The 19,923-nt window shown below is 42.0% G+C and overlaps 1 protein-coding gene across 9 annotated transcripts in view; it reads left to right on the top strand.

Annotated features, from left to right (window-relative positions):
- The window catches only part of DTX3 (deltex E3 ubiquitin ligase 3), a 177,619-nt gene that overhangs the window by 140,116 nt on the left and 17,580 nt on the right, over positions 1-19,923 (top strand). For all 9 annotated transcript variants that reach the window (XM_073613773.1, XM_073613771.1, XM_073613775.1 and 6 more), the window contains one exon: positions 8,747-9,503. In XM_073613773.1, coding sequence (XP_073469874.1) covers positions 8,766-9,503 — 738 coding nt within the window. In that variant the 5' untranslated portion in view covers positions 8,747-8,765. The remainder of the gene's footprint in view (positions 1-8,746; positions 9,504-19,923) is intronic.

Here is a 19,923-nt window from a genome sequence, read left to right as displayed (position 1 = left end):
CGCTTTAAATGATTTTAGCAAATGGCTGCAATATAACAAAGAGTGAAAAATGTAAGGGAGTCTGAATACTTTCCGTCCCCACTGTATATAATAAGCACAAAAAAGAGGGGACATAAGAAGAAATATCCAAAGAAAATTAGAGGGAGAGTAGATATAGTAAATTAAGGCAGTAGCTCCTCAATAAAAGGGTGCATAGACACAGAGGAGGCAGGGAACAGAAAAAAAAACATGCAGACAAGGGATGTGAAGTAACCAGATGATAACAATAAATTACAAGGAAGAAAGATGGCAAGCTAACATAATGCAGAAGGGCAGAGAGTACCTAAGAGAGAAAAGCTAGGGGAGCAGTTTAATGAGGTGCAGGAAGGGAATGTAGCAAAGTGGAAGAGGGAAGAAGAAACTACAGTGGATATAAAGTCTATATGCCCCTGTTAAAATGTCAGGTTTCTGTAATGTAAAAAAATGAGACCAAGATAAATCATTTCAGAACTTTTTTCCATATTTAATGTGACCTATAAACTGTACAACTCAGTTGAACAACAAACTGAAATCTTTTAGGTGGAGGGAAGTAAAAATAAAAAACTAAAATAATATGGTTGCATAAGTGTGCACACCCTTAGGGTATGGTGTTCTTTTAGTGATGTGCAGTGTTGTTTTTTGCGCCAAACATATCTTTTGGAATTTTGGCCAAAAAGTTCAACCTTGGTTTCATCAGACCATAACACATTTTCCCACATGCCATTATGAGACTTCAGATGTGTTTTTGCAAAATTTAGCTGTGCTTGGATTGCACTCCTGTGACCCATAGGAGAAGCCCAGCTGAATGAGCTCAGGCTGGACTTCTCCTTTTAGGGTTGAAAATCTTTTTATTGGTAAAATAAACAGTATATCAGAAATACAATTAACACATTAATTGAAGGAAGGACTTTTTATGATATTTCATAATACTTTATTCTGTTTTCTAGTTTGCAGTGGCTTATATAGAGAGAGGGAATATTACAACTTAGTGGGAGATGCTACTCTACAATCTGCTCCCAGGCAGCCCTTCCTCGCCAGCCATCAAAATGCATTTGGAACATGCAAGCAGGCGAGTGGAATTTTTGAGGGCTGCAGTAGTGTGTACCAGACTTTAGGGTATAAGGGAATATTAAAGAGGATGGATGAAGATTACAGTCTATTAGGGTATAAGGGAATATTGAAGAGGATGGACGAAGATTACAGTCTATTAGGGTATAAGGGAATATTGAAGAGGATGGACGAAGATTACAGTCTATTAGGGGATAAGGGAATATTGAAGAGGATGGACGAAGATTACAGTCTATTAGGGGATAAGGGAATATTGAAGAGGATGGATGAAGATTACAGTCTATTAGGGGATAAGGGAATATTGAAGAGGATGGACGAAAATTACAGTCTATTAGGGGATAAGGGAATATTAAAGAGGATGGATGAAGATTACAGTCTATTAGGGGATAAGGGAATATTGAAGAGGATGGATGAAGATTACAGTCTATTAGGGGATAAGGGAATATTGAAGAGGATGGATGAAGATTACAGTCTATTAGGGGATAAGGGAATATTGAAGAGGATAGACGAAGATTACAGTCTATTAGGGGATAAGGGAATATTGAAGAGGATGGACGAAGATTACAGTCTATTAGGGGATAAAGGAATATTGAAGAGGATGTAAGAGGTTACATTCTATTAGGGTATAACAGAGGGATACAGAAGGTCAAACAGCCTATGATACCTGTAAGCAAAAGATAAAGATGTGACTGAGCATAGGTAGTATGCATGGAATGTGGTTTTATCGGTCAGGGAGAACTCACCTGCTGGTTCTTGAAGTTTCGGTTAGTAGTTACTGGAAGGGTTAATGCTAAAAACACAAGGAAGGGATAAATCAGAAAATCAGGTTTACCTTTACTGTTGATATATGACTGACCTGTGGTCAGCTTGCTCTGTGCAGGAGACATCCATTTTGTAGCCTGTTCAGCTCCTAGAAAATCAGCACTCAGGCATCTCCTGACCTTTCCCATCATCCTAGCAGTAATAATGCAGCTACTACTGAAGAGATGTCATCTGATGAAGAGATGTCATCTAATGAAGAGATGTCATCTGAACAGAGAGCTGTCATTTTAGTTGAGTAATGTACTGGCAGCTCTCTTCTACTCAGAAAAGATGTGTGACAAAGTCTTACTTGCATCCACCTCAGATTTCGGCAGACCGGAAACAGGGAGTGAGCCTCTCTCTTTATTTTCTATTATGTAGGAGTCTTGCTTATTTTTATATTTTATCAATTATAATGCTCAATCACTGTACAGTCTATTTTAAATTCAGCAAAATAATTCTGATGGCTGACAGTTGGTTGTAGCCTCCCTAGCGGTTTTCCCGAGTGTGGCTCGGGGTTAAAATTCAGTACCATTAGCGGTAACCCCGAGCCACACTCGGGATCGCATTGCAGGATCCTGGGGCGGCGTTACTTACCTTGTCCCCGGGATCCTGCGATGTCACCCGCAGTGTCCGAGGACTCCGTCCTCCTCCGAAGCCTCTTCGTGCCAGGCTCCGTTCCCTGCGAGCGGCGCGACGCACGGGGGCGGAGCCTGGCGGCAAATTCAAAAAAATGTCAAAACCATAACACATACAGTACTGTAATCTTACAGATTACAGTACTGTATGAAATGATTTCACATCCCTTTTGTCCCCAGTGCTCTGGCCCATGCCCTGCATGCAGTTTTACATGATATACACTGTTCTTTCTGCCTGGAAACTGGAGCTTGTCCATAGCAACCAAAAAGTGTCCCTTTACGTCAAAAGTGGCTTTAGACCATCTAGAAAACAGCGATAATAAATTAGAACACTTGCAGAATTGAGCGATAGTGAATTGTGGGGAAATTTATTTTATTACTATTTTTTTTTATTTTTTTTAATTATTTATTTTTATTTATTATATTATAATTTATGTTTTTGTGTTTCAAACTTTATCATACCCGGGATATCTACTAGACTCTGGTTTGGACAGATTTAAGTGTGTTATTGTTAAGATTTACAGACCTACAATATAAAACGCCAAATTTCCATGCAAAATAATTGTACCGCTTTCAGCACCTAAAATCCGAAATAATCATACCGCCAGGGAGGTTAAAAAGATGGGAATGGTCTAAGACTGAATTTCTTGTTTTTGGGGTCTGCTATGTGCTAAATGCTTGACCAACATGAAGCATAGGACTCCTTTCACACTGAGGTGCTTTTCAGGCGTTTTAGCACTAAAAATAGCGCCTGAAAAGCACCTCTTATGCCTCCCCAGTGTGACAGCCCCGAGTGCTCTCACACTGGGGTGGTGCGTTTGTGGGACGGGAAAAATGTCCTGCAAGCAGCATCTTTGGGGCGGTGCGGGAGCGGTGTATACCGGCAGCGCTGCCGAATCACCTGCAGAGCACTTCAGCAGTGCTACAACACGGGTGCTTTTAACCCTTTCTTCGGCTGCTAGCGGGGGTTAAAAGCCCGCTAGCGGCCGAAAAGTGCCACTAAGACTATGGTAAAGCACTGCTAAAACTAGCAGTGCTTTACCGGTAACGCACACCCACCCCAGTATGAAAGTAGCCTTTCTGATTTGATCTGCAATATAATTCATGATTCTTTTTACAAAATGTTTTATTCTTTTTATAATTTTTCATAATTTTTTTATTGTTCTGTATTCTTATATAGACAGACGGAATATTACAACTTAGTGGGTGATGCTACTCTGCAAGCTCTTCATTTATAGTGTCAGATGCGGTCATTTGTCTTAACGTGTTACTAAACCCACAACAGTAAAATCAGTCAGTATATGCAGCATAGCATGCTTGTTATACTCACTGTGGAACTTAAGGGGTTAATCCTCCGCATTGTGTAAAAAGGCTGTTTTATCCTGTATGCACAGATCCTTCCCTCCCTGCACTGTCTATCTGGGGAAGGCCAGCTAACACAGGCAGGGTAGCCGACCTGCACATGCTCAGTTGTGTCTTTTATGCTGGAGAGCACACTTGTTGATCAGAGCTAGCCAGGTCACATGATATTGACATCACACATGTGGGCGTGTATACAGGCTGTAGTGGTAATCTCCTTCTACCTAAACTCTCAGCACTGGAGAAACTGTGCAGTTTATCATGTAACCGTGGAATACAGATCATCCAAAAAGGTATATAGTGGCAGTATTTCAATGTAAAAAGATTACTTATAAGCTGTGGGCACTGTTTTCATATTACACGGTTTAGTAACATTTTAACTTTTCAACCAAGTCACTTGATATCTTTAATTTTTTTCTCCAAGTGTGGGGCAAAGAAAATGGCAAAATGATCCCATTTGTAGGTAATAGCAATGATACAGAGGAAGTTATAGCTATATTTAAGGAATATCACTTATTTCTCTGACTTTAGAAAACATGTATTTGTCGTTTTTTTATATTCCAGGCCCACTAAAGTCTGGAAATGGCTATGAAAGAATGTGTACAAGAGAGCTTCGAGATACATTTGTTTTAAAAGTTTTGACATGATAAATTCGGAGTATATCACTTGTGCAGACTGCTTAGCTGTACAAGGGCATTTTAGGACTTAAAGTGGAGATCCGCCCACCGTGGCAAAAATTAAAAGCCAGCAGCTGCACCTACTGTAGCTGCTGACTTTTAATAATAGGACACTTACCTGTCCTGGAGTCCAGCGATGTCGGCACCGCAGCTGATGTTTCCATCAGCTGTCAGGTGCATGTCGCCTCCATTGCGAGTAAGGGAACCCAGCAGTGTAGCCTTACGGCTTAACGCCAGGAACCCTACTGCACATGAGCGAGGCTCCGCTCCTCTCTCCTACTGGTCCAGCGGAGAAGGAGGAGGGAGCCCCAGAGATGATGCAAATACCCCTGGCTGAGGCTCCCGGAAGTGGGGACAGGATACCTGTGAAAGATAGGTATCCTGTCGTCGTCCCCCCCCCCCAAAAGGTGCCAAATGTGGCACCGGAGAGGGGAAGGAGTACAACGAGCGGAAGTTCTACTTTTGGGTGGAACTCCGCTTTAATGGCCCATTTATAGTAGATCTTGATTGGGCAGGTGCTGGGACCTCTTTTATATAGATGTTGACAATGCTCACTTTTAGGGCAGATGAGAAGCAGGGGGCAAGCTTTGCAATGCTTTAACCATGCGTTTGGTTTGTAATATCCAAGTGCTGTTGTCCTTCACTTTCTGCCTGACCAGCAGTGAGACAGAATTAATGTTAATTTTGACGTCAAATTTCAATTCAGTTTTAGTCCTAGTCTTTTGACTAAAATGCCATTTTAGTTTTAGTCGTATTTTAGTCATCTGAATTGTTTTAGTTGTATTTTAGTTGACTAAAATCTCCAGTACATTTTAGTCAACTAAAATTTAATGGGTTTAGTTAAACTGTAATGCATTATTTAAGCATTTCTCTAGACATGCCAACCTCATTATATACTCCTGGAGTAAAAAGCTAATAACCTGTTATTATTTATGGTATTAAGGTTTGAACATGCACTACAGACACAGATTTACCTGTGATATATAACATCTTTATAAATAAAATCAAGTTTCACACAAAATTATTGCTTTTTGACAAACAGAAGTGCAACTTTAAAATATAAAAAATAAATAAAACTGTAAACCCTATTGGCTGTAATGCCATTGCACATATTACCAACATTAAATATTAAGAAAAAAAAAGCCTTTTTCTACATTTTTTTAAAATTTCAGCAGCTTAGTAGATGACCTCTACTTATTATTATGTGGTAGTACAGCGTTAGACCCCTTTCACACTCGAAAACTGCCCATAAAACATTAGGCGTTTTTGCGGTGCTTTTGCTGCGTTAACGGTGTGCTTTTTTTTTTTTTCTTAAGGCCACATGACTCAAAAGAACCATTTTAAGGTGCTTTTCAGGTGCTTTTAAACCACTTCCCATTCATTTCATTGGACAGGGGCATTTTTTAAGTGCTTTTTTAACCACTTGCTTACTGGGCACTTAAGACCCCTTTCACACTGAGGCGCTTTTCAGGTGCTTTCACGCTAAAAAAAAGCGCCTGAAAAGCTCACGAAAACCTATTTCCATTAAAATCAATGAATGCTTTCACACTGGGGCAGTGCACTGGCAGGGCGGTGAAAAAACACCCCTCTCCATTGAAATGAATGGAAAGCGCTGATTTCAATGGGAAGCAGTTTTCAGTACAGTCAGTTCCAGGGCTTTTCAGTTCCAGAAAAAAAAGTAGAACATGCTTCATTTTTCCTGTACTGGACTCTACAGTAAAACGCATCAAAAACACACTGGAACGCATCAGATACGCACTGGATACTAGTATAGTGAAAAAAAGAAGGAAAAAAGCACCTGACATGCAAAAATGCATTGGAACGCATGTTAAACGTGTTAAAAACGCACATGCAGAAACGCATCCGGAACAGATCTGGAGTGCGTTTTTGTGGTGTAAACCAGCCCTTAGTCCTATTTTAGTTTTTGGACTAAAATGCCATTTTAGTTTTAGTCTTATTTTAGTCATCTAAATTGTTTTATTTTTTAATTTAGTCGAGGAAAATATTTTCGTCAATGAAATGAACACTGGACAGAATACTTCACCTATTTCCTCTTGTCACAATTTGGACTAGAATTAAAGGGAAGATGGTGTTCAGTGTCTGACCACAGATACATTAATCATAAGAGAGGTCTGTCTATCTTTCACAGTAAATATTTGCACTTTGGCAGTGGTTAAACAAGGCCTGAAAAATTGTTCCCACATATGTCCGCCATTGCATAAATCGTAAAACATTTGTAAAGCTAATCGTGACTTTTCATATGTTTTGTAGAGCTATTTTAAATTATATTCTGCTGTATTCTACAGCCACAAAATGGGGGTGATTTACTAAAGGCAAATAGGCTTTTCACTTTGCAAGGAAAATTGCCCTAGGATATAGTGAATGTGGTGAAGTTTCACTTTGCCAAGAATACCCAATCACATGCAAGGAAAATGAAAACAAAATATTATTTTTTATCTGTATGTGATTGGATGATGGAAGTCAGCAGAGCTTCACCATGTCTCCTTTGAGACACTGTTGCTGGTACGCTTAATTGCTTTGGTGGAGACAAGATGAGGCAACACCTGAGATGTGATTGTGGAGGGTGGAGCCCTTTTCCTCTTTTTATTGCAATAAAAACTAAAATAAAAACAGAGGTTCTATCTCTTTTTCACAGTATTCAGGACTAAAAAAATATGGTGGATTTACTTTCAAATAGAACTCCAGGCAAGCAGCTGAGTGCACAGCTGAAATACATTTGTGAAGTGTTTTATATCAAGGCCCATCTCTGGGCATATCTTATTTTATTAGTCTAAACCTCCCCCTACCACTCTAGAAACGCCTTGTTCCTGTTGCGAGAAAATCTTCTAGTGCAGTTGATATCATCACCCATCTTCAGGATCCTCCTGGTGAGAACTGGTGAGGAGCATTCCATCAGTCAGACACCCCTTGCAGAACTGATGGGGAGCATTGAGAAGATCAGTCATCCAGCACACAGTCAGCTTGGTTCACCAGTCCCCTGAACAGGAATGCTGCCACAATAACTTTTAAGAGACAGATTTTGCTGAATATTTAGGGATCAAAGAAACCAGAGATATCTTAAAGTGATGGTAAACGCTAGCTTTTTATTAATTTTTTAAAATAACAAACAGGTTTATACTTACCTGCTCTGGGCAATGGAATTGCTCAGAGCGGCCCAGATCCTCCTTCTTTCCCCGTCTTGATCCTAAGCCACGCTACCTATGTCCATAAACACAGACGGCACGCACCCCCCCCCTCTCCCTTGCCACTGGATTGGGCTGACAGCCAAGGGAGCAAGACAAGGTAGAGAACTGCTACAGATGGGCACAGTGCTGGATCGAGTGAGTACTGTTTTTTTTTTTTTTTTTTTTTTTTTTAAATAACAAACTTGTTATACTTACCTGTTCTGTGCAGTGGTTTTGCACAGAGCAGCCAGGATCCTCCTTTTCTTGGGTCCCACGTTGGCGCTCCTGGCTTCTCCCTCCTTCCAGGTGCCCCCAGAGCAAGCAGCTTGCTCTGGGGGCACCCAAGTAGGCACGCTCCCGATCAGCGGCTGTGTGTGTCCATTCACACACGGAGCCGCCGTGAAGCCACGCCCCCTCCATCTCCTGATTGGCTTAATGGCTGTGATTGACAGCAGTGGGAACCATTGCCAAAAGCCAATCAGGTGTGCGAGTCCCAGTAAGAAGCAAGGCTCTTGTGGACAACGCTGAATCGAGAGGGGGCTCAGGTAAGTATGGGGGGGGGGGGGGCTGCTGCACACAGAAGGTTTTTTTATCTTCATGTATAGAATGCATAAAGGTAAAAAACCTTGTGCCTTTACAAGCACTTTAAGGAATGCATTAAGGCAAAAATGTTTAGGCTTTAGAACCACTTTAAAGAGAAAGTCCTAGAGTAAAGATGGAAAACCTAGTAAAAAAGGAAAAAATATCTTCCCAGTGAACAACTTTACCCCAAAAAAAACACACCAATGCTACACTGCAGTGTAATAATACTAGTTAATTGTCTAATGAGGAGGTAGAGACAAGAAAAGATACAAAGCTAGGATATAGTAATGTCACTTGTCTGTCATTAACGTGTGACAGAGGTGTTTGCCTGGAGTTCCACTGTAAGTAATGCTTTCTCTCTAGTGAATTTCTAGGGTTAAATGTCTATATTAATTGCTTGTGTTCTGTTTTGTTTAAGATTCCCTGTGTGGCCCAGAATGGCAAACTGCGGAGTGAACACAAAGAACAAAGTCACAGTTAATAAGCCAGTTTGGGAATTTCTCAACAAAGAGACTCCATCCAAACTAAACCGTCTGAGAGAAGACAGTGGCGTTCGTATTCTGATTGACGGTGAAACATCGGAGATTTATGTGTTACGATTGTCTGTTGACAGCCATGTTCCAGCAAATGCGATCTCTCTGGCTAGAAAAGCTCTAAAATCTTTGCTAAAAGACACTGAGAAAGAGTTGAAAAAATCCTACAAGCAGCACCAGCTGTCGGGTTTTTTGGCTTACACAGATAAGAACAGTGACCATACAGGTGAAACGCACAGCCGTAGTACTTATGGTAGAACTCTACCAACGTTCAGTGGTCGAGGAATGATACTTGGAAGTTCTAGCGGGGGAGCTAGTAGCAGCCATGGGGGCTCTCGTGACCATAGAAGAGAAGAGACAGAAGATGACCGAGAAAACCAGTGTCCCATTTGTCTGGGTGAAATCCAAAATATAAAGACGTTGGAGAAGTGCCAGCATTCATTCTGTGAGGATTGTATTACCAGAGCTCTCCAGGTGAAGAAAGCCTGTCCTATGTGTGGCCGGTTCTATGGGCAACTAGTGGGAAACCAACCTGAAAATGGCAGGATGTTGGTATCCAAGGACTCTGGGCTATTGCTTCCTGGCTACGAGAAGTATGGGACTATTATCATCCAGTATGTCTTCCCGCCAGGCATCCAAGGGGTAAGGAAACGCAACAGCTATACAGATTGCAGTACAGTAATTTTTGTCAGAGTTGGTTAGTACAGCGATTTCTCCTGCTGTTCTGTTGTGTTCTGACAGGGGGATAGTAAGTAAATCAACCCCCTTAAATCTTAGATCTACTGAGGTCAGTCCTAAGACCCGGTTCACACACGGGCGGCACGACTTGCAGGTCGCCTCAGTGAGGCGACCTGCAAACGACTTCCGCGGCGACTTGCAAAACGACTTCTGTATAGAAGTCTATGCAAGTCGCCCCCAAAGTCGTACAGGAACCTTTTTCTAAGTCGGAGCGACGCAGAACAGGAGGCGACTTGTCAGGCGACTAGGTCGCCTGACAAGTCGTCCCTGTGTGAACCGAGTCTAAAGCTGGACCCAAGGGAAAAGAAAAATCCTCCCTTGCAATGGGGCTCCCCTGCACTGCAAGGATTAAATGCTTGTTTATGCCTAGGGTAACAGTAAAAGGACTTTTACTTAAAGTGACATTAAAGGTAAATTTTTTTTTTATTTTTAAATAACAAACATATCATTCTTACCTCCACTGTGCAGCTCGTTTTGCACAGAGTGGTCCCGAACCTCGTCTTCTCGTCATCAGATAACCCTCTGGGAGAAGCGCTCTCCCGGGGGGTTACCTTGCGGGCGCGCTCCCGAGTCCAGCATTCGGCGTCCATAGACACCGAATGCAGGTCTCGGCATTCGCCGTGTGATAACAAGTGGTTCTGATTTGTGCTTTATGTTTCACACATCAATTTTGGAGGTACCAGTCATCCTCCCTTTTAGTGAGACAAGGAATGAAGCTGTTAAATGCATGTCAACTACCTCTGTTCATCTGACCAGTCACATCAGAAATAGTGGAGGGCCTACAGAAGGTGGCCAGATGTCTCCTAATCGTAGTAAAAAAACGCAATGGGCGGGGTCCTGATGACCGGTATCGTTGGTCAATTCAGGTAACAGGTTCCCGGCTCACCTAATAGGGTGGTGTTCCTTGTCAGAACAGGAGAAGTAGTCAAAATAAAAGGGGAGTGGGAATAGGACCCAAGGTGTCCTTACCTTCAGTGAAGGAAAAGGAACAAACTGCGGTTTAACCTGATATAACTTTATTAGAACAATTAGTAGAAAAACATTTTAATCATTGAAAGGAAAGCATAAACAATAGGAGATTGCATAAGGTAAAAACTGACAACGTTGTCGCTTAAAAAAGCATGCCCATGAGCTCAGCCATATCCCAGTCATCCACACGTGTCAATCATCTCAAGTCATTAAGTGTGACTCAATATATAATGCTTACATATGTTTAGGCGAGGTGAGTTCCGGGAAACCTTGGTAGCACAAGTCGGTACCCGTTTTGTGCTTAACCATGAACCTCCAGACTCCCTATATGCCTATAGAGCTGCTGCATTAAGTATTTACAATGTTGAAGAAAGCATTGGTTATCTCAGACAAATAAATGCAATTCTGGCTAGAAAGTATTCCTGATAGTAGTGAACAGGACAGGTTTGATTTCTGGATGTAGCACTATCAATCATGGAGGTAATATATAAAAAAAAATGCAGCACGCTGTGATGCAAGCATGCGACTTGAGTCAAGGAGAAACAATAGATCCACAACAAGCTTGTTAGTCATTCAGCACCATGTTTCCATGAAACATTAAAGATAGCACCGCATATAGTTTGGATAGGAAAATATAGTCAGCTGAGTCAAAACACAGAGCCTCAAAAAAAAAAAAAGGTTCAGGCTGTGATTGCTTGTTGGATATACCAGTTGAAAAGAGACTCACTGTTTAGATGATATTAGATTGGTCCTCAATTGCGGCGACAAGGTGGTGAATCCAGAGTCCTTTGCGGGGGTCCACATGTGTGCAGGATGCGAATCTCTGTATTCCTAGTCCTGGTGACACGCACAGGATGTTATCCACTCAAAACCAGCATGGGGCCGCCTGGCCATTTACTTCCAGTTTTCGGTTGTTTGTGGATTTCCAGTTTGCGGAGATAGGATGAGGGCTAAAGAGTAATGAAAAGCCCAAGTTGGCTATCGGCAGAGGGCATGTGTAGGCACACACACCGACATGTTTCACCCACTTGTGACGTGGGTTTCTTCAGGGTCAGATGTCTCCTAACCTTTTATTGTTGCTGGGGGGGGGCATGTCTTTAGCTAGCTTTTCAGATAATTAGAGGTGAGATTCTCTAGACCAGTGGTGATCAATATAGGGAGCCCTGATATCACCAAAGGGCTGCACATAATGTTCAGTGTATGTAATGATACAGAAACAGTCATAAACGAATATATATATATATATATATATATACACACACACGACAGTAGTATAGAAGCAATCGCGGGTCTTGTTGACAATAAAAAAAATGCTGCTGTTTTGATCTATCTCCACTGCAAGAACCTTGAAGGCACTCACATTATATACTACTTTTAGACTTGCATGGATCTCTTTGTGAGTATGCACCTGGGCCTATATACCAAACTTAGCGTGCCGTGGATACCCTTGGGATTATATATACAGTAAAACCTTGGATTGCGAGCATAATTCCTTCCGGAATTGTGCTTGTAATCCACAGCACTCGTATATCAAAGTGAATTTCCGCATAAGAAATCATGGAAATTCAGATGATTAGTTCCATAACCATTTATTCATAGGTCCTTCAGTCTATAGTCCACATAAAAAGATTATAGCAGTGTGACTTCAAGGCAACTTCAGGGAATGCCTGGGTAATCTTCCTGTAAATCACATCAATTAAAATGAGGATCCGACTTAGGGCTCACGCACACTGCAGCTCCAAAAAAAAAGTTGCTTTTACAGGCATTTGAGCTTTTATTTCAGCTTGAAGAAGCTTGTGCTTTTTTGTGCTCTTGTGCACGTTTTTATTGAGCTTCTTCAAGCACCTTTGAGCTTTTTTGAGCATAAGCGATTTTTTTTTCACAAACCCTTCTTAAAGTCTATGGGTACAAGTCGGATAGAAGTCACCTTAAAGTAGTACAGGAAACATCTAAAGTCAGAGTGACTTCAGTAGTGCTAATTAAAACAGCTCTCATTGACTAAAATGGGACGTGACGCTATTCATATTGCAAGACCTCGCTTGTTTATAAAGTTAAAATTAATAAAAAAGTTTTGCTCGTCTTGTAAAACACTCGCAGACCAAGTTAGTCGCAATCCAAGCTTTCACTGTGTGTGTGTAATATATACACACACACACACATTATATAGGTATATAGTCTACAGTAGATAGACTGTAGAAAATCTACTAGAAATCAGAAAGTAAGTGTAGAATGTAAAAAAAATCATTTTACTAATGCTAACAGCATAAGGAATAAAAATAGTCAATGCTGATTGAGAGAGTAGAGTTCCGCTCCCCCTTTTTTGGGCAGTCAGTATACATACTGCTTTAGTAGGATTTTTCTGCATGCAGTTGTAGCCGCTAGCAGTAATCACTGTGCTCTGCCGGTCAGGAATGCTCCCCGTGCCATGGTGGAAGGAAAGAAAATCAATTAATCTATGACTTGCCTAACACTTTCTGTGAGAGGGGTGGGAGATACTGTTAAAAAAGTAGGAATTTGTTTGAGAGGTGATATTTTAGGGTTTTCATTTCTTTTCTTTTATGTTGAATAGGGCCTATTTTAAAGGATAAGTTCACCTTTAAAGAAAAAAATAATAAATGCACATATATTTGCAGAAAAAAAAGTGCGTTTATTTTTTTCTTTTTTTTGCAGGAGCCTGGAAAGCATTGCACTTAAAGGGGCTCCTGCAGACATGTCCTTCAGCTTGCTTTCTGTTTGAACGCTGGAGGTAATGTCAGTGGACTACAAGAGTGCTCATCAGAGCACTTCACAAGAGAACTTTAATTTTAGGGTGATCAAAGCACAGCATCATTTCCTGTCGCATCATGGCAGCATACACTTTGGGTTGTGCCCCCACAACCTGATAGAACTGAATAGCTATAAATTGTAAGAGTGGACCCCACTGCATTATTCTCCTTTTTTTCCCCTCACCTGTCCAATGGATCAGCACCCCTTAGCGCTCTCGCCCCAGCCAGGTTCAGCCTCTCCTGGATGGAAGTCCTTGCCTGTATAGTCTCTAAGCAAGCTAGATGGAAGGAACCCCACTCTGGTGGTCTCAGGGGTATGTTGCCTGGCATTACACAAGCCTAAAACAAGCCTAGATTATCCGCAGCAGCCTTCGTTTTCATTTCTGCACCTTGTTTTTTCTTTTGCAAGGTCCTCTGAGCCCTGTAGTCCCACAGCAGCTAGTTACCTTGCTCAAACTAGTGTCTGGGCGCATCTGCGCATGTGCAGGCAATATTGACGCTGCCGGGAGCATTTTTGTTACCAATCAGTGTGCACCAAAAGTCACCTCACACTGAGCTTTTTGGCTCAAGTTATGCCGTGTACACACGGTCAGACTTTTTAGCAACAAAAGTCCGACGGTCCATCCGACAGACTTTCGACGGACTTTTGGTGGACGTCCAATGGACTTTCTAACAAACGGACTTGCCTACAAACGATCACACAAACGGATTCGTACGTGATGACGTACGACCGGACTAAAATAAGGACGTTGATAGCCAGTAGCCAATAGCTGCCCTAGCGTCGGTTTTTGTCCGTCGGACTAGCATACAGACGAGCGGATTTCTGGGTCCGGCGGAGTTATGACGTAAAGATTTGAAGCATGTTCTAAATCTAAAGTCCATCAGATTTGCGACTGGAAAAGTCCGGTGAAGCCCACACACGATCGGATTGTCTGCCAGATTTGGTCCGTCAGCGTCCGTCGGACCAGTCCGGTCAAAAAGTCCGACCGTGTGTACGCTGCATAAATCTGTCTTGCTGCTGGCTTATCATCTGCACTCTCTCAAAGCAGTATTAAATCCAAAGGCAAAAAGTTGATGTAATGCAGTTTACCAATTCCTAGATATGGTGGCTGCATTTGTTTTCATCATTTTAGGCTTTTTTCCTCTTTCACCTGGTGGTCCTGCCAGTGAGTCTCCTATTTTTTAAACTATTTTTCAACTTCCTTTACCGGACCAAGCTGTCAAGCAAAAGTAACAGTTAGGGGGTTGACACAAACCATTTAGCACTGACAGGGGTGCTTACAATGGTCAGCTCTTATTAATCTCTATACAACCTTTATCCCAAAAGCTGTTGCTGTAACTGCTTTAAAAGTGTTTGCTGGGATTTAATTTGTTAGTCAAGTCCATCTAAATCTGCTAGCGGATCTAACACTACACTTTCCCCAGAATAACAATGCTGCTGTTCAAAGGTGTCTCTGTTTTGGAGACACACCATGACAGGAAGTGTGTTACTGGCAGGATCACCAGGTGATATTACAGTTAAAAAGGCTATAAAAACGAAATAAATACAACTACCACATCTAAGGACTGATAATCTGCAGTATGTTTTTGGGTTTAATACCACTTAACTAAAATAAAGAAGAATGGGAGTGGGGTTCCCCTTAATATTCCTGCCAGCCCCTGCCTGATTGACCAGGAAACGGAGGGCGGCAAATGTCCCCCCCCCCCAACTTCCTGTACCAGGCCACATGGCTTTCAGCATTGGGGGGAGGGTTAGGGTTACTTTTTAGGGGGCTGGCAAAGCTCTTGTGCCAATATAGAGGGTCAGTGGCCTCTTCTCTATCTCCAATGCCCCAAGAAACAGGTGGGGCCATTGTGGGGGTGGCTTAAAGTGGTTGTAAACCCTCACATGTACCCAGTGTAGTGACTGGCCTCCTGTGATACACAGAGATAAAGCAAATCATCCTACATAAGTTGTACCTGTTTATCTGAGGTCCTCTCTTCTCTCCATCCATTAAAAGTGCAGAATTTATAAACCTTGTCTGAGAGTTCAGAAAAAAGAGCTGAAATCACACAGAGCAGAGCTCAGTGAGGAGAGTGCTGATAGCTGATTGGAGGGAAGCGACACCCCCCTCCACACAGTTCACAGGAACAGAGCTTAGGCTGTCAAACTGTTGGAGCTCCCTCCCCTGTCACCATGTTTCTCTTGGTGTCAGGAAAACTTGCAGAAGTGATTCATGCTGATAGCAGAGGAACAAAGCAGCAGACAGAAATTACACTTGGTGCTCTTAAAGGGATATACTTTGTTCATATTTCATGTCTGAGGTTTACAACCACTTTAAAGTAGAATCTGGAAGCCCTCTTTATAATCAGAAGACCCCCAGATAGCCACCCCTCCCAGGGTAATACATACAAAGGAATATAATAATAATGAGAATAATTAATTCCCTCAATAAGTTAATAGTAAATAAACACAAACATAGCTTAAAAAAAGTTCTTTAAATAAAATGCAGACATAAAAAAAAAAATAATAATCTCATTGATGTCCTCTAACTTAAGTACCTATCAGCCGTGTCGTTCTGTGATTCATTTTTGTCAGTCATGGTGTCCGGCGAAGTAATCCTTAGACAATGACCCTTTGGTACATGTCCCTAATGGCAGTGCCCAGCTCCTCATAGCTTCCCATAACCTTTTTTGACAATAGCTTGTCCATTAGGTGGAATTTCTTCTCAAGATTTGCCTCCCATAGACTTCAATGGGGTTGGATGCTAAAGTTCTCAGACTTCACGCTGGGTCAACAAACCAACCACAACGTGAACCCAGACAGATTTGTTCATCTATAATAAGTATGCAGCCAGTGTTTTTTCTGTGTTGTATAAAGCACATAAAAAAAAGTCGTCCTGCATTAGCCCGTAAATAATAAATGGTTTACAAGCAAAAGAACAGTCAAAGTGATACCTTCTGTTTGTCAACAGAAAGTCTTATAATGCAAGAATTTGGAGGGGATGCAGTCGTCTTAGTGCATTTGCATTGTAATTTTTTTTTTTTTTTAATCCCTATGGGCTCGTTAACTCTAGCCATACAGGAAAACATACAGAGAGCTGTGGTGCGGAAAAATGCAGACGCGCCCTTTCATAAACTGGCTTTTTTCTAGTGCAGAAAAACACCGGTATCCACACGCGCATGAACAAGCCCTACGTTTTTTGGGGGTTTTTTTGTATGGCTGTGACCTCTTGTCGCCCTTATTCTGTTCTTAACCATCGCATTAGTCTCGTAAAAGACAAGTCAAAGCATACAGCACTAAGATTTAAAGATGAAGATCTCTGGATTGGGAGCACAACCGTATGTCGTTTACTTTCAGTTTTGAGCTTAGACAAAGCCTGTGTATGGCTTGTGAATACCATATGACACATGTCAAACACAAGGCACACGGGCCGCATCTGGGAGGTGTTAGAGCTGGGCCAGGTAAGTGAGATGCGAGGAAGCGTGGGTGGGGGGGGAGATGTGTACGGAGGTGGGGTTGGGGGACAGTGGTGCAGAGGCAAGAGCTGAGGATGGGTGTGAGATGTAGCCTGCCTGTGAAAGAGAGCTGAACCCTGCACACTGTGCTTAGCACACCCCTAATCCCTGCACTCTGTATGTAGCTCACTCCTCACCCCTGCACTCTGTACACAGCAAACCCCTGAACTCTGCACCCTGTATGTAGCGCACTCCTGAGCTCTGCACTCTGTGTATAGGGAACCCCTAAAACTGCCCTCTGTTCCTAGTGCACCCCTGAACTCTGCACTCTACGTGGCGTATCCCTAAACTCTGCACTCTAGCGTATCCCTGAACTCTGTACATAGCGCACCCCTGAACCCTGCACTCTGTACACTGGGAACCCCTGAAACTGCACTCTGTTCATAGCGCACCCTTGAACTTTGCACTCTACATAGCATATCCCTGAACTCTTCATTCTGTACATAGCGTATCCCTAAATGCTGCACTCTGTACATAGCGCACCCTTGAACTCTGCACTCTGTACATAGCGCACCCTTGAACTCTGCACTCTGTACATAGCGCACCCTTGAACTCTGCACTCTGTACATAGCGCACCCTTGAACTCTGCACTCTGTACATAGCGCACCCTTGAACTCTGCACTCTGTACATAGCGCACCCTTGAACTCTGCACTCTGTACATAGCGCACCCTTGAACTCTGCACTCTGTACATATCACGCCCCTGAACTCTGTACGAAGCGCAACCCTGCACTCTGTACAGAGTGCACCCCTGATCTCTGTATTTAGCGCACCCCTGATTTCTGCACTCTGTATTTAGCGCACCCCTGATCTCTGCACTCTGTATTTAGCACACTCCTGAACTCTTCACTCTTTACATAGCGTATCCCTGACATCCGCACATAACGCACTCCTGGTATTTATTTCCCCTTTAAAATCTTCCCATTGTTAGTGCAATTTGGCCACACCCACCCTTCATTAAAGTTACCTGGTTGAGTTCCCGTCTAAGAAAAAAAGCCCTGGATAAATTTATATAATCTTACAGATACAGCCAGCCCTTTGAGGGTAACCATAATGCTTGACGTGGCCCATGATAAAATTGATACCCCTGCCATATAAGTAATGAGTGGAGGATCTTTTGGAAATGACCATGGTAATACAGTACATTTCTGCAGAAGTGGTCTTTATTTCATAAGAACAGGAAGTGATCCTTTCACTGTTCACATTCAGCAAACATGGTATGATGTACCAGTTGTACTTTGAACTCTGATTTCTCCATGAAGGGCATGACAAAGTCTGTTGAGGAGCTAACCTCTCGTTCTGTGCTATGAACTTTTGGACTATGAAATTTAAATATTTCCTCTGTCTGCCTAAGGCTTGCCTTTCCTCTACTGACTTGTTAAGTAAAACACATTTTAAATAATAATTACCTAACTGATTGGAATCAAGAAAAATCTCCTTTGAGAACGGTCTAATGATGCTTGTGTGAGCCCATTACTTCTCATAGGTGACATGAAAGCCTTTCCTAAATACAAATGACTTTCTTCCCGTTTCCTCGTTACGTTAATAAACAATTTCTTCCAACTACCTCTAATCCATCTTTAAAGCTTAGCTGGAGCGCACAGACTATTTATTCAGTTACACAATGGGACATTTTATATACACCTCAACAGTAATCCATCCCAAGGAACCTATAATGTGCTTTGTGGCTTATTGCCACTAAGCTGTGACTCAGGAGTAATGGGACATACATAAGCCAAGAAAAGGATTACTGTGTATTGTATATGAAAAATGTTTGTTTGATACAGTAAAATAAGCAACCACTTCATAATATCCTGGTAATAAAATTGAAGTGTTTAGTATTTAAGAGTAAATTCTGCTTAAGTCTAGTCTAAAAAGAAATTGTCTGTGTGACCTATAGCAGCCAGTCAATGGGGCTGATAAATGAAAACTGCAGCAAACTGCTTGACTTTGTTGCAGTTTTCATAAATCATTCTTTGTTTTGCTTCTTAAAGAGACTGTCCTTCAGCAAAAACACAATTCTTTCTAGAGTGGTGAATACATACCTGCAGTTTAGAGATTAGTACAAACAAATGGTAACTACCTCAACCTATAACCAAGCCATTGTAGCAAGGAGCACATGGAAGAGCAATGCACATTAAAAACAAACATTTCCCAGTTCACTTACCAGCTAGCCTGCAACAAAACCAAATTGTCTAACATTTCACGTTAAAAACAAGGGGTCTAGTCCAGGGATTCTCAACCAGGCTTCCATGGAAGCCTAGGGTTCCTCCAGAGGTTGCTAAGGGTTGCTTGAGCAATGAGCAAACTCTGTTACTCATACAAGTTCCCACAGACACCATTGATCTTTTAACTGTCTGTCAGGGATAATTCTTCCCAGTGACCACAAGTATAAGGGGCATTCTTCTTACTGACCATCACAGCAAGGTATCATGAGTTGTAGATATGGTAATTTTTGGCAAGGGTTCCCTGAGACCAAAAAGTTATTTCAATGTTCCTCTGTATTGAAAAAGGTTGAGAAAGGCTGGTCTAGTCGCACACTTTTGCAAACATATGTGTAAGCCGCAGTGGCCACATCAAGGCACACCAATGTACTACGGTCCTAACTCTATAGATTTGAGAGTCTCCTAGATTGGTGCAAATCTAGCAATGGTTAGATTAAGGGCAGGTTTGCCTGGAGGGAGCCCACCTCTCCTTAAAGGTATTGGGACGACCTGGACACCCAGCAAGGGCACACTGGCATCTGAAGGTATCCAGTGCATCCCCACACCAATTCACCAACTGTACAAACAAATGGCAACCACTAATAACTAGCCTTTGTAGCAAGGGGCACATGGAAGGGCAATGCACATCAAAAACAAATAAAATTTCCTAGCTCACTTACCAGCTAGCCTGCAATAAAACCAAATTGACCTTGTCTAACAGTTTAGAGATTAGCCTTAACCCCTTTGATTTCAATTCTTTTTGCACACATGCTAAAATGTTGGTTTTTTGTTTGTTTTTTTGTTTTTTTTTTTAATGGAAAGGTACCTAAATCCACAAAACATAGTTACAGTACATAGTTTGTAAGGTTGCATAAAGATGTGAGTTTTT

This window comes from Aquarana catesbeiana, linkage group LG02, assembly GCF_042186555.1.
Source record: "Aquarana catesbeiana isolate 2022-GZ linkage group LG02, ASM4218655v1, whole genome shotgun sequence".
Taxonomy (NCBI): Eukaryota; Metazoa; Chordata; class Amphibia; order Anura; family Ranidae; genus Aquarana; species Aquarana catesbeiana.
This window is presented reverse-complemented; position numbering and strand designations above follow the sequence as displayed.